Source organism: Arabidopsis thaliana, chromosome 4 (assembly GCF_000001735.4).
Source record: "Arabidopsis thaliana chromosome 4, partial sequence".
Classification (NCBI taxonomy): Eukaryota; Viridiplantae; Streptophyta; class Magnoliopsida; order Brassicales; family Brassicaceae; genus Arabidopsis; species Arabidopsis thaliana.
The window spans coordinates 2185002-2199367 of record NC_003075.7 but is presented as its reverse complement, the minus strand read 5'-3'; the positions used below and the strand labels follow the sequence as shown (position 1 = coordinate 2199367).

Genomic DNA, 14366 nt, shown 5'->3' with positions numbered 1-14366 from the left:
TTTCTATGGTTTGCATAAAGGGATCTATCGAATGAAACAAGTGAGAAAACCCAGAAAATTGAGCTCTCACGCCGAAACCCTAGCGATGGGAGAACACGCAGCAATGCCCGGCGTATGCGAAAGATGTTTAATCTAGAGTATGTGTTTCGCACATCCTTACCTGTAGATTTGAGATATGTCTCTACTTTGTTGACGACAATAACGACACGTATGGAAGGTATGGTGTCCTTGTCCTGTACTCAGTGTCTGGTTTAATTGGTAGAGTGTCTAGATAGAGTTTTTGATCAATTATGTCATGCAAGCAGGGGGAGATTATGAACTAGTCCCTGAGAACTCTAATTCATTTGTAAACTCTCTAGATGTTGATAACGAAGAAAGCTAGATCTAGTTGTGGGGGAGTTTAGGATTAAGGAGGAGTTTTTAAGCTGTGTTTGTTAATCATGTCCTTTTGGTTTTAGTAGGTTTTTGTTTCTAAGTACTGGATGATGTATTTTGAACCTTAAAAACTTGTTTATGCAATCTATGATGAGACCCTCTATTGTTTATTTCCGCTGCTTATTATCTCTATGCCTTGATGTGTGCTTGTGAGTTTTCTTTGAGGGGTTTCTTGCAGGATTGCTTGAATTGACAAATTGTATCAAAAAGGGGGAGATTGTTAGTGCACCCTCTGTCAGGACAAACCAGAAGGAGTGCTGATTGCTGGAACAAGCTGGAAGCTGTTTCAGAAGACTAAAGTGAAGATCAAGTAATTGATGCTGACGTGGATATGCCGCCAAATGAACGAATGACGTGGAGATCACAACAGGATGAGTTCAGTTTGGAGAGGAGATATTCACGCGAAGATTTGGAGTGATCCAAGATCTCGAAGGCTAACCTAGAAGACCAAAGACCTCGATAGTATAAATAGAGGTGCTAAGGTTCTTGTTAGACTTGGCCGTGATTGTGAGTGAAAAGCTAGTGCAACGCTTTTTATTATTAGAGACTAAGGTTTAGTCTGATTGGAATTCTAGAGAGATCAAAGAGTGTGTTCTTGTGATCTGCTCTTGTGTGTTTAGGGAAATCTCTGGTGACAAGCTAAAGTAGTTTAGATCTTGTGTAAAACCAATTAAGGTAGTTGTAAACTTCTTAATCAGATTTCTAATAAAGTGATACTCAGTGGTTCTGAGTTTGGGGAATACGATTCTTGGTTCATCCGGAATTTCACTGACCTTTGCTCCCATCGACCGAGGAATTCACCACGGAAAGTGAAGATCACAGAAGTACGTTCGTTGTCTTCATTGGTTGGGGGCTCTGGTGGAACTTCAGGGGAAGGAACAAGAGGCTCAGGCTGTGGCTGAGGAGTGGTGGGTGAAGCTGGTGGAGGAGTGTTGGGTGAAGCTGGTAGAGGAGTGGTGGGTGAAGGTGGTGGAGTTTCACCTTCACCATCGGAGGACGTGGCGGAAAAGGATTGGCGGATGGAGGTATAGTTACTATGTGTGTGCTAGGTCTATGTGTTTGTACGATATTAGCGTGTAATGAGTGTAAGAAGCATAAAGTAAAGACACGCAGAGATTTGTTAACGGGGTTCGGTAACAACCTACATCTCCGGGACCTAGTCCAGAAACAATTCCATTAGAACAAGATTGCAAATACAATTGCATATGATATTACAGCATAACTATTGCCTACCACTCTTTTCTAGATGGACTTTGGAAACAGTATCAAGCCACACATGTCTTGACTACCACCCGGCAGCCGGTGCATCACCGTCTTCTCTAACGGCTGCAGATTCCAAAGGAATACCACCAAAAGATCATCATCTGTATTTGGTGGGACGACGCCACACACAAGTGTGCATCTCTTAATAAACCCTAGACGTGCAACTCTTCATGTTGCTATCTCTTAGTTTATATATCAAGTGCCAAAAACCCTAGACGACTTAAGCCACGCTTCAAGTCTCTACAAGCAATTGGGCTTAACTTGAATAAAGGCCCATGAACCACATGGCCTTTTTGCTTCTACGTTACGTCACGAACGACTTACTCTCGATCTCATCGGTTGTACTTCAATACTGTCCCAACAATATCTGCACTTTCAATCTCTCCGTTTTTAACTGAGTTTTACAACTCAAGCTCTCCATGTAAAGCACGCATACCACTCAATAATCAAGATATAAAGCTCTCCATGAATCCTATATCATTGTGCTTACAATCTGTTCGCTGAACCTTCTCAATCTCCCCCTGCTTGAGTGAGAAAACACTGTTAAAACACTTAGTCCAGAATGACCTTAATCATACCTGTTAGAGGATACTTCACAATCTGAATAACCGTGTTTACGTCTTTTTCTTCAGCGTTATGACAACCAAAAACAACAACGCCCATCAGATCTTTACGTCTTTGTCACATAATCTTCAAGAGTTGGCCCAATAAAATAATCCAACATAGATATCAATTCTCAAACCAAATATGCATCAGTTTAGAGTAAACCAACCAAGCTCCATCAACCGAAACGTCCATATATGCAACAACACGGCAAAAAACACTACCCCTGCACCATTGCATCACATTCTTATCCCTGCTTGGATGCTTGTGAACTGAGTTTTACATCTCACTCATACAAAACCAGTATCCATCAGTATCTCCCCTTGATGGAGCTTAAAAATATGTGAAAGACCACAAAACACCTCTAACTTCACAAAGCGACCGACATAAGTGATAGCTACTTGACTACTTGCTAGCGTTCTACTCGGAATACATAGACACTGTCAGAAGAATCCATCTTGAAAACATAAGCCCATGTTTTCTTGCATCTAAAACCTTTCATGTTATCCAGGATTTCTTGTTTAAACAGTCTGCAGAAAATAAGCTTCAACTCAAACCTGCTTTTCTCTTCTTAGGAACACACAATCTTGAATAGATACTTCCTTGCTGATACAACCATCAAAATGATCTTATTATCATGAAATTCTTCTATCAATCCTAATCAGAGAATCAGATTCTTTACCAAAACGCACAACCAAAATTTCTACGCCCACAACCATAACTGACACTGCAAGCCTTCTTTTCCAGAATTAATCCAAGAGATATGATCATGTAACAAACTCAAGCAAGCTGGAACACACCTAGTCGCTGTCTCCAAATGCAGCTTGTTCTCAAAATCATAACTTCACTAAGCTTCTTAGTTAGCTCAAGCACCAAGCTAACTGTTATCTAAAATAACTTCTCTTGTACAAATCAAGCCATCTGCAATATTCCCCATCTAAAACTGAGGGTTATTACTCTCTTTGAATCATTCTCCTTGGTTAAAAAAAAACTTGGCATGCTTGCAGACAATTTCTGTTTGGTCGTCTTGTAAACAATTTCTCTCTCCCATAAATAACTCTGTTATAGCACAAGAAAAGTCACAAAACTACATACCTTCAGTCTTTCTCTTTGAACAGACTGCTTCTTGAATTATTTGCAGTAAACTTGAACCAAAGGGTACTTTATCAAGGTACCAAACCACCTTGACACAATTCCAACCATCATGTTTAAACAGAGCCTTACTAGATAATTTTACACCAACTAATCCAGTGACATTCTTCTGTTTTAACAACTTTCTTTAATGTCATACTTGCTGCCTTTCTCTTTTACCCTTGTGAGGAGATCGCTTTCATTCTCTTGTGTGAATCCAAAAAACGTTTCCTTGTCACGAGCCATATAACCTCAAGCTTAGTAGTTGTTCCATTTTCAAAAAGGTACCGCTGTCGCCAATAGGAACAGGATCTGAGCCTGCCGTACGCACATGACAGTAATTTTTTGAAGTGGAAAATGTAACCTACACTGAATCTTTGTAGTTGCAACAGAAACTTAACACGATGTATTCAAAATTTAGGCTGACGCCGACAAACTTCTCATCTAGAGTGAATCATCACGTAGAATTCTCCTTTGCTTTTCCCTCTTGACTTTTTCTCAGCAGTTGCGCGTACAGGACTGTCTACCAATGAATTCGTTTAGAAATCTTAAGTCACTTCCAATGTCATGTTTCATCATGCAGTCACTCCCAATCACACAAGTTCTAAAAACAGCTTCAAGTGCCACTTCCTTCTATTAATCTTCTACTTTTGTGTGAACCATCCTTTAGCCACAACAACATCTTGACACAGCCTTTACGTAGCATAAGACACTTCAGCTTCCTGGGCTAATACTTAACCGGAGTTACTCAACTTTGAATATTTTTACCTCAGATTGATCCCGACCAACATCTCCTTGCAGATGTCACTTCAGCTAACCTTACAGAACTGAACCGGAGTTACACCACTCTGGAATGTTACCTCAGATTGATCACAACATGCTAAGTTTCTTATGCTCATAGAGACACTTCCTTAAAAACATCAGACATGAATATCACAAGTACCTTGTAATTTGCAGCGGAAAAATCAAGACTTCAAACCTCTCAATTTTGAATCTTCAACATGTCTTTGACTTTGATATTCATAATCTTGACTTAATCACTCTCCAGTTGCAGTATTTTCCGAAACATCTCAGTTTTCTTCAGCTAGTCATAAGCACACAAGAGTCCAACCTTCTTCTCCCCTCTTCCTTGACAGCTTCATTACCCGCCGTGAATCAAAACCAGCCACAATCCTACTTAACAAAATTCGACATGTTGTTCATACTTCAACTCCAAAGAAATTGTTTAAGAACAACCACTAATCCATGTTTTTTCTTCTTTGAGCTAGTATAGACTTCATCAAGTTGCACTGAAGCTTCTCCACGAACACAAAACTCTTGTTCTGAAGCATCTGCAGCTGGTTCAAAAGTTATGGCAAAATGTCAACACACATCCGGAATAAAACTCTGTGCAAACAGCCAACTTTGAGAGCAGATTCCTATGAAACCACAATGAACCAGAAGAAGATATTTATATTCTTGGAGAGATCTCATTTCCAAGATTCCAAAAACTCTTGAAATTCTCAAAACATAGTTCTATAGCCAAGTCAAACGAAAGTGACAATGTCAGACAAAAAACACTTCACCAAACAGCAGCTTCATCGAGTCTGTTTCGATGCAGAGAACAAACGAAGCAGCAAACTGTTAGAATATGCGGAAAAGAGTATGAGAAGTATGGAGAAGTATGAAGTTTATAGAGGAGAGAAGAGCCAAGAATAGGAAGTGAAGATATTACTTAGATTAGATTGGTTACAATGTAGGGAACAAGACTTTTATATAGGGAGACACTAGGGTTCCCTTTACAACAAACAAAACAAAATGAAAGAGACATGAAGAGAGAGTAGACGACTTTTCTCTAGAGTGATAGTGACTTGACCATGGCTAAGATGAAACCTTAGCCTACCCGTGACTCTCCTCTCTTCTCCCTTCTAACGGCTCTAATCGCACTTCTAGAAGGGGTTAATGGGCTCATCAACTTCTCTTCTTCTTGTTAACTCTAAGCCCATGATCCATGTGTGTTACTTGACTAATACTCCCCCTCAAGCTTAGCCTATGATGAATGGGTTAAGCTTGGAACCCATGATACATTACCTCATTAAAAACCTTAACATAGAAAAACCACATGGGAGAAAACTATGTTAAGGGAAAAAGAGTGTAATGACCATGGATTAGGGAAGATCATCAAGGACGTGTAAGATCAACAAGTCCAAGTTTGTTGTAGATGTGTTCACAAACTTTGAGACTTGCCCCCTTTGTAAAGATGTCCGCCAAGTTGTCTTTGGTGTCCGTATAACACGGTAGAATCATTCCTTCTTCTATCTTCTCCCGTACCTTGTGGCAATCCACCTCAATATGTTTGGTTCTTTCATGGAAAACTGAGTTGGTAGCAATGTGTATTGCCGCTTGATTATCACAATGCATAGTGATCGGGCTTGATGATTCAATTCCAAAGTCCTTGAGAAGTGCCTTGAGCCACGTGAGTTCATTCGTTAGTTTCCTCATCGCCCGGTACTCCGATTCCGCGCTTGAGCAAGAAACGATCTTTTGCTTCTTTGTCTTCCAAGTGACTAAGTTTTCTCCAATGAATGTGCAATAGCCCATTGTTGACTTCCTATCGGTGGTGTCTCCACCATAATCCGCATCACAATACCCGACTATCTAGGTACTATCATTCTTCCCCATCCATATCCCTTGACCCGGACTCCCTTTAATGTATCGTAGAATCCTTTCCAACATGTTCCAATGATATTTGGTGGGAGAATGCATGTGTTGACTCACTTGATTTACTGCAAAACAAAGATCGGGTCGTGTAATGGTCAAATAAATGAGCTTACCAACTAGTATTCGGTATTGAGCAAAATCTTCATATGGTTCATCTAACGGATCAAGTGGTGCATTCTTCTTCTTCTTCCCCCCCCGGTTCGCTTGACCGTATAGCCATCAACAAGAGGTGTCTTAGCCGGTTTAGAACCAAGTTTTCCTGTCTCATTCAAAAGATCAAGAGTGTATTTTCTTTGTGAAAGAAATAAGCCCTCGGGAGAGCGACATACTTCAATCCCTAAGAAATACTTTAGTTCACCAAGGTCTTTTATATCAAATGTAGATTTAAGAAAGAGTTTGGTGTCATGGATACCTTCTTTGTTGTCTCCGGAGATGATAATATTATCAACATAGATGAGAGCAACAATAATACCTTGATCGGATTGAAGTGTGAAGAGAGTGTGATCGGCTTCGGATTTCTTGAACCCTTTTCCCTTTAGTGTGGTACTTAAATTATGGTACCAAGCTCTAGGAGATTGTTTCAAGCCATAAATTGCCTTCCGAAGTCGCAAAACTTTACCCGGAGCAATGGAATCTTCTAGTCCCGGTGGTGGAGTCATATACACTTCTTCTTCTAGCTCTCCTTGAAGAAAGGCGTTCTTGACGTCCATTTGCCATAAGTCCCACGAGAGATTAGTAGCAAGAGAGAGAACAACTCTCACCGTGTGAAGCTTGGCGACGGGTGCAAAGGTTTCAGTATAGTCACGACCATAAGTTTGAGTGAACCCGCATGCTACCAAGCGAGCTTTATGTCTCTCTATCTCACCATTACTCAAGTACTTGATCGTGAAGACCCATTTGGAGCTCACGGCTCTCTTCCCCGGAGGCAAGTCTTCTTCATCCCAAGTATGATTACGAATCATAGCTCCGGTTTCATCCGCCACCGCATTTATCCATTCTTCACTCTCCTTAGCTTCTTCATAGGTTTGCAGAACAAAGTTTGCTTCTATCTTTCCTATAAAAGCTTGGTGATCTTGTGGTAAGAGGGCAAGAGAACACACTGCTTGTATAGGGTGAGCTACCGCCTTATTGTTGTAATACAAGCGAGAAGATTTTTCTCTTAATCCGAGTACTTCGTCTTAAAGTTGGAGAAGCTTGTGGAGTAGGATCCGGCTGAATAGTGGTGGTATGGTGATCGGTTATCTCTTGAACACCTCCATCTTCATTTTGAGTATCCATATCATCATGTATTTGGATTCCATTAATCTCTCCATCTTGTTGTAGGTTGGAGGCCTCCTCTTGTTCATTTTCTTGATCAATAGTAATCGGTTCTTCTATCAAGTCTCTTGTCTTGGTTTCTCTTTCACTTGATGGAGTAACTCCAAGATGGTCAAGAAGAAACTGTAAACTTGTAGCACGATCCGTTGAGGGTGTAGAGAGATCTGCCAAGCTATTCCAATCTTTCTTCTCGTAATAACCTTTTTCTTCAAAGAACTTCACATCCCAAGACACATACGTTGATTAATGGGATCGTAGCACTTGTAACCCTTTTGAGTTCTAGAGTATCCAATGAACATGCATCTAGTGCTCTTTGTATCCAACTTGTTTCTTTGATCACCGGATACTAAAACAAAACAAACACACCCGAAAACCCGTAAGTGATCAAGAGAAGGTTTCGTTTTGTTTAGTACCTCAAATGTAGAAACATCTTGTAGAACTTTGGTGGGTGTTCTATTGATAAGATAACAAGCCGTCATCACCGCATCTCCCCAAAACTTCTTGGTGACATTCGTATGAAACATCATTGACCTTTCTACCTCCATGAGGTGTCGATTCTTCCTCTCCGCCACTCCATTTTGTTGAGGTGTGTAAGGACAACTCGTTTGATGAATGATGCCGTGTTTTGCAAGGTACTCTTTGAATTTGTGACTTGTATACTCTCCACCATTGTCGGATCTAAGTACCTTAATTTTAGCATTGAAGTAATTAGTGACATAGTTTTGGAAATTTATAAAGGCATCCATCACACAATCTTTAGATGGTAACAATGTGATCCATGTATATTTCGATTTCTCATCAATAAAAGTCACAAAGTACTTCTTATTATCCCTAGACATGCAAGGAGAAGTCCAAACATCCGAGTGAACCAAGTCAAAACAATTCTCATAAATAGTCAAAGACTTTGGAAAGATAGATTTGCAATGTTTACCAAGAATACAAGACTCACAAGTAGAGTTATCAAAAGAAACATTTGGCAACATTAATTCAAATGCACGAGCATGAGGGTGGCCTAATCTAGCATGCCACACAACATTAAGAATACTAGCTAAACATGAGTTAAGCGAAACTGAAGTAAAATCACTCAATGGGGTTTTCTCAAACACATAAAGATCTCCTTTAGCATCTCCTTTCCAAGTACCCTTCCGGTCTTAATATCCTGAAAATGTACACTATTAGGACCAAATATTGTATAGCAATTCAAATCATTAGTAGCTCTCTTAACCGATAAAAGATTTGAAGTAAAGCTAGGCATATATAGAGCTTTAGATTTCTTATCAAATAAGTTTAACTCTCCTATTTCTTTTACCGGTACTTTATCTCCATTTGCTATAACTACATTGCCTAACGCCGGTTTTATATTATCGATTAGACTAGGATTGTTGATCATATGGTGAGATGCGCCCGAATCTATAACAAGAGTTTTACTTGGTTCGGAAGTAAAGAAAGATGTACCGGATTCCTTTAGCATTTTATTTGGTTCATAGGTCAAGAAAGAGGTACCAGATTCTTTTAGAGAGGCGATGGATCTTATGAGAGACTCCAAATCTGACTTCCTCACCACTTCTCCTTGGTCACTTGCAACTTCTTGAGATATGTTTGCTTTGAACTTAGCCGGTTTTAGGTGGGGATGAAGAATCCAACATTTGTCTTTCATGTGTCCCTTCTTCTTGCAATGATCACACACCCATACCTTCCTTTCTTCACCTTTGTAGATCCCTTTGTGAGCCGTGATAAGTTCGCCCTTACCACTAAACAACCCGAGAGATCCTTGTTCCTTTTGTACTTGAGAACAAACATTTTCAAGTGAAGGAAGCTTGTCGGCTCGAAGAAGATGTTTGATGAGATCGTTGAAGGCGGGATTGAGTGTAAGAAGAAGGCCGAATACTTTCTCTTGTTCCTTTCTCTCGTTAAGAATGGCCGGATCCACGGTACTTGGTCGAAGCATCTCAAGTTCAGCCCATAGTGACCTAAACTTTCCGAAGTGTTTAGTGAACTCCAAGTCTACTTGGCTAAGGTTGTTAATGGCCTTCTTGACTTCAAAGACTCGAGTCAAGTTTGACACATTCCCATACACGTTCTCGAGTGTCTCCCATAGCTCGCGTGCCGTTTCACAATAAGAGTAAGCCTCAAGAATGGAGCTCTCAAGAGAATGTTGAAGAATAGCGAGAACGTTTTGGTCTTCTTGAAACCACTTGGCTTCTTTCTCGATCTCAGCTTCTTCTTCTTCCCTCTTGAACCCTTCGTCGCCGTCTTCTTTGGTAGCCTTAAACTGAACATGTTTGGTTTCAACATGGCTCCAAAGCCCTCGGCCACATAACACCGTTTTTGTCGTCCTCATCCATAGTAGATAGTTCTCTCCTTTCAAGACCACCGACGTTATCGCCGGTTTTGGGTTCTCCATGATGTGTACACTCTTTTAACCGTTGGGTAATAGAGTGTTTCTTGAAGAGGAAAGTGTAGATTTAAGAAGAATGTAGAGAGTAAGTAGATTAGAGTAAGTAGAAGAGATTTAGCATGTTAAGAATCGAAGAACATGCTCTGATACCATGTTAGAATATGCGGAAAAGAGTATGAGAAGTATGGAGAAGTATGAAGTTTATAGAGGAGAGAAGAGCCAAGAATAGGAAGTGAAGATATTACTTAGATTAGATTGGTTACAATGTAGGGAACAAGACTTTTATATAGGGAGACACTAGGGTTCCCTTTACAACAAACAAAACAAAATGAAAGAGACATGAAGAGAGAGTAGACGACTTTTCTCTAGAGTGATAGTGACTTGACCATGGCTAAGATGAAACCTTAGCCTACCCGTGACTCTCCTCTCTTCTCCCTTCTAACGGCTCTAATCGCACTTCTAGAAGGGGTTAATGGGCTCATCAACTTCTCTTCTTCTTGTTAACTCTAAGCCCATGATCCATGTGTGTTACTTGACTAATACAAACCAACCAAGATAATTCTGAAATATTGCTTGCAAGCCCAACATCAGATATACGAAGCTACAGGAGAAGACGGATCACGATTTGGGTTTATGGTTTGAAACTTATGGCTAATTTCCCATGACAGATCCAGAATAACATAACCTGCGAGCAGCCAATTTTGAGGACGAATTCCTATCATACCATAAGGAACCAGAAGATGATCTCTATGTCATTGGAATGATCTTGCTTTCAAGTTTCCAGAACATCTTTTAGAAGCAAAATCAGAGTTCTGTAGCCAAACAAAACGAAGAAGGAAGAATCAACATCAAAACATAAAACTGTTTTTGAAACCTGAAACCTTCTTCCCCTGAGCTACTAGATTCAGAGTTGCATCAAACTTCCTCCCAAACATGACATCAGTCCTCTAATCGCAGCATCAAATCAAGCAAGTGACATATAACAAGCTGAAAATTGCTTCAGGTCAATCGCAGCAGAACTCTCATGGCCATTCCTCCCCAACAATAGAACCAGAGGTAACTCCAGTTAATGCTACTGCATTTTCGACGATGGAACCCAAGTTTCAGATCAACCCATCAAACAGCTTCAACATGAGACCAATGACGCTCATCTCTTCACATCTTCGATGAATTTAACAAGACTTTCTTAGTATAGTGATGTGTCATCCAACAGTTTCTCTCACAAAAACAAACACCAATATGCAACAAAGGTTTTCTAGTTCATGGTGGCAATAAATACAATCGTTACTCTCATCCTCTGATCTCAGAGCCGGATTATCAAACAGTTCAGGCAGAAGTCGTTTTTCACCACAAGCTCTTTGTCAACTTCCCTCTCTCGTAATTACAAGATCTCGCCTAAAGCTTTTCATGATCCCAAAAAAAAACGTGAAGCTTGCTTCTTTCTTTAAATTCAATTTCCATTCAGAGCGACAAACATGAGTTTACCTTGTTTCATTCCAAGATGAGTCTGGCTGCAAGATATTCTTCAGTTTTGGTTCGAGCACACTCAAGGTTTATTCTTCGCTCTTACTTTGTCTTTGTGTTTTCAGTTCAAAGAGCTTTTGTAGATATTATCTTTGTTGAGTAATAAATATAGCATTACCAAAAAATAGCAACACGAAAATCAAATATAGTGTTGAAAATATAGTCATTGATGTAATTTAGTGTCATTTGAAAAAGATTGTGTGTCGTGGATAGCAAGTTTCGAACCTTGTTTAAGAGAGTTTCAGCCACGCTTAGAAAAAAACATATAACAAAGTAGTTTATTCATATTTGTTATTTTAGAATATGGGTTTGCACTTCTTTTAAGTAACTCTTCCACTTTTGTATTTATTTTACTAAACTAAGTTTCACCACTTTCAAACTTTTCCACTTCTTTCATTAAGTGGCCTTTCAGTCTCCCACTTAATCTATTGTCATTTCTAAATAGAAAAATATAAATTGACTTTGTAAAATTACTTCCAATAGATACACAAATTTTAACACAAAGAGACCTTTCATCTTGTATAGCAAAAATTAATTAATATGACCTTTGTTACACCACTTCCACACACATTTTGACAAAATTGGTTATCCCCATTTTACCCAATATTTAACAAGTTCATACTAGAGTTTTCCACTTTAGAGCTTTATGTTTTATAAATGTAGTGATCTGTAACACTAATTTACATTCACAACTTGATTACTTGACTTCACAGACATGAAAGCTTTTGTCATTTAATCTGAAAATGAGATGATTTTCCACATTTGTTTCATTTTCCACGTTTGAAGTTTTACAAAACGTTTGTTTCTCCTAAAAACACTTGTGTCATCCAGACTAAAAAAGGCTTTTCATGAGTTTAAGAATGAATTTAAAATTCATAGGCGAATAAAAGTAACTTCTAATGGTAACATCTTATCAGTTGGTGCATCATAGCACAATATCCTTTGTTCAAGATTCGACTTTGTCTTTAGAAAGTGTTTCACCTGCTTCTCTATGTCTTCGTCATCATAAGAAATTTCACCAAACAGTATTACTTCCAATAGATACACAAATTTTAAAACAAAGAGACCTTTCATCTTGTATAGCAACAATTAATTAATATGACCTTTGTTACACAACTTCCACACATATTTTGACAAAATTGGTTATCCCCATTTTATCCAATATTTAACAAGTTCATACTAGAGTTTTCCACTTTAGAGCTTTATGTTTTATATATGTAGTGATCTTTAACATTAATTTACATTCACAACTTGATTACTTGACTTCACATACATGAAAGCTTTTGTCATTTAATCTGAAAATGAGATGATTTTCCACATTTCTTTCATTTTCCACGTTTGAAGTTTTACAAAACGTTTGTTTCTCCTAAAAACACTTGTGTCATCCAGACTAAAAAAGGCTTTTCATGAGTTTAAGAATGAATTTAAAATTCATAAGCGAATAAAAGTAACTTCTAATAGTAACATCTTATCAGTTGGTGTATCATAGCACAATATCCTTTGTTCAAGATTCGACTTTGTCTTTAGAAAGTGTTTCACCTGCTTCTCTATGTCTTCATCATCATAAGAAATTTCACCAAACAGTATTTCCTTCCCCCCCCCTCCCCTCACGTTTGCATAAACACCTATCCTCGTTGCACATTGTTTAGTACGTATATTCGTTATGCAGAAAAATAGACTATTTCAAAATTTATTTATGTGTAAAAGCATATCAATTGTTAATCTGAATAATGTGTATGCTACTTTAAAGACGAGAGTTTCTAGATTGGATAATTCTTGAATAGATATGGTAGATTTCCACTCTACACACGATACAATAGTTAACAACATCAGGTTGTTGAATACATATATTGTTTCACTACAGTCATTAAACACCTGAAATTAAAACCGAGTTAGCTATATCATAACTAAATAATTTTCAGTTGTTAACTTTTGTCAAAAAGATGGGACCGACCTTAAGATTGTCACAAGACAAGTAAAGGATATTAACATTCCATATTCCCATGAGAAGGTTTTTCAAAATATTTTTGTCTTTGAGTTTCAAAGTAAGTTGTTCTTAACATGTTACATGTATGATATGATCATGTGTCGTTCGAAGTTCGAGACTAAATTCAACAAGCGAATCAAAACTTGCTTGTTGATACTCATCACCCATACTATCAAAATATTCTATGTATACCATATTTGGATTATCAAATGACAGTGACACATTCTCATTAGCCTAATTGCCACTGTCATTTGATAACTCAAATATGGTCAACCTAGAATACTTCGATATTAAGACTGATAAGTATCAACAAGCGAGTTTTGATTCGCTTGTTGAAGCTAGTCTCAGACTTCAAATGACACTTGATATGTTCATACATGTAACATGTGAAGAAGAATTTATTTTGAACCCAAAGACATGAATAGTTTGAAAACCTTTCTCATGAGAATATGCAATGTTAAGATCATTTACTTGTCTCTGTGACACTTTAAGGTCAGTCACATCTTTTTTGTTAAAGTTTACAATTGACAATTAGTTAGTGATGATATAGTTAACTTGGTTTTTATTTCACGTACTTAATGACTGAAGTGAAACAATACCGATATTCAACAACTTGATGCAATTAACTATTTTGCCATGTATAGAAGGGAATCACTTCCAAATCTACTCAAGAATTTTCCAAATCTAGAAAGCCTCTTCCTTAAAGTAGCATACACATTCTTGATATTAACAACTGACATGATTTTACACGGTAAATGTTTTTGAAACGGTCTCATTTTATGTTTCATGGAGTGCAACACGAATATACTAAAAGATGTGTCGACGAGGATGAGTGCTTTTGAAAATGTTCGGATGATTGTGGTGGAGGGAGAGGTGGTATGATAAGAGAAGTCTTTTGCTCATAAAAGTAGGGTGCTAACAGTTCACAATGACTTTACAATCTATGTGGCTCCTTGAAACAATAAACTATGGATTCGCATAACTAATGGACCATCTTCATATTCACGA

The 14366-nt window shown here is 38.3% G+C and overlaps 1 protein-coding gene, 4 long non-coding RNA genes, 1 other non-coding gene and 1 pseudogene across 7 annotated transcripts; 3 read left to right on the top strand and 4 right to left on the bottom strand.

Moving 5' to 3' along the window:
- Nucleotides 1-1217: 1217 nt before the first annotated feature.
- On the bottom strand, nt 1218-1718 carry AT4G04895. The gene has a single exon (NR_141831.1). It is a non-coding gene; the product is annotated as an other RNA (long non-coding RNA).
- Nucleotides 1719-3872: 2154 nt separating this feature from the next.
- On the bottom strand, nt 3873-5208 carry AT4G04415 (uncharacterized protein; the record flags this gene model as incomplete). The annotated part of the gene is made up of 7 exons (NM_001340481.1): nt 5200-5208; nt 4993-5052; nt 4708-4763; nt 4544-4605; nt 4251-4342; nt 3990-4065; nt 3873-3955 (listed from the first exon to the last, which is right to left on the bottom strand). Exons 2-7 carry the CDS (start codon nt 5011-5013, stop codon nt 3873-3875), a joined length of 390 nt encoding a protein of 129 aa, NP_001328991.1. The 5' UTR covers nt 5014-5052; nt 5200-5208.
- On the top strand, nt 4553-4783 carry AT4G04875. The gene has a single exon (NR_141830.1). It is a non-coding gene; the product is annotated as an other RNA (long non-coding RNA).
- Nucleotides 5209-5604: 396 nt separating the features above from the next.
- AT4G04410 lies at nt 5605-9853 on the bottom strand (annotated as a pseudogene; the record flags this gene model as incomplete). The annotated part of the gene is made up of 1 exon: nt 5605-9853.
- An 869-nt stretch (nt 9854-10722) lies between these two features.
- On the top strand, nt 10723-11262 carry AT4G04865. The gene has a single exon (NR_141829.1). It is a non-coding gene; the product is annotated as an other RNA (long non-coding RNA).
- Nucleotides 11263-12294: 1032 nt separating this feature from the next.
- On the top strand, nt 12295-12534 carry AT4G04855. Its single transcript, NR_141828.1, has one exon. It is a non-coding gene; the product is annotated as an other RNA (long non-coding RNA).
- AT4G04845 lies at nt 12378-13526 on the bottom strand. Its single transcript, NR_144067.1, has one exon. It is a non-coding gene; the product is annotated as an uncharacterized misc_RNA (transcript).
- Between the last annotated feature and the right edge of the window lie 840 nt (nt 13527-14366).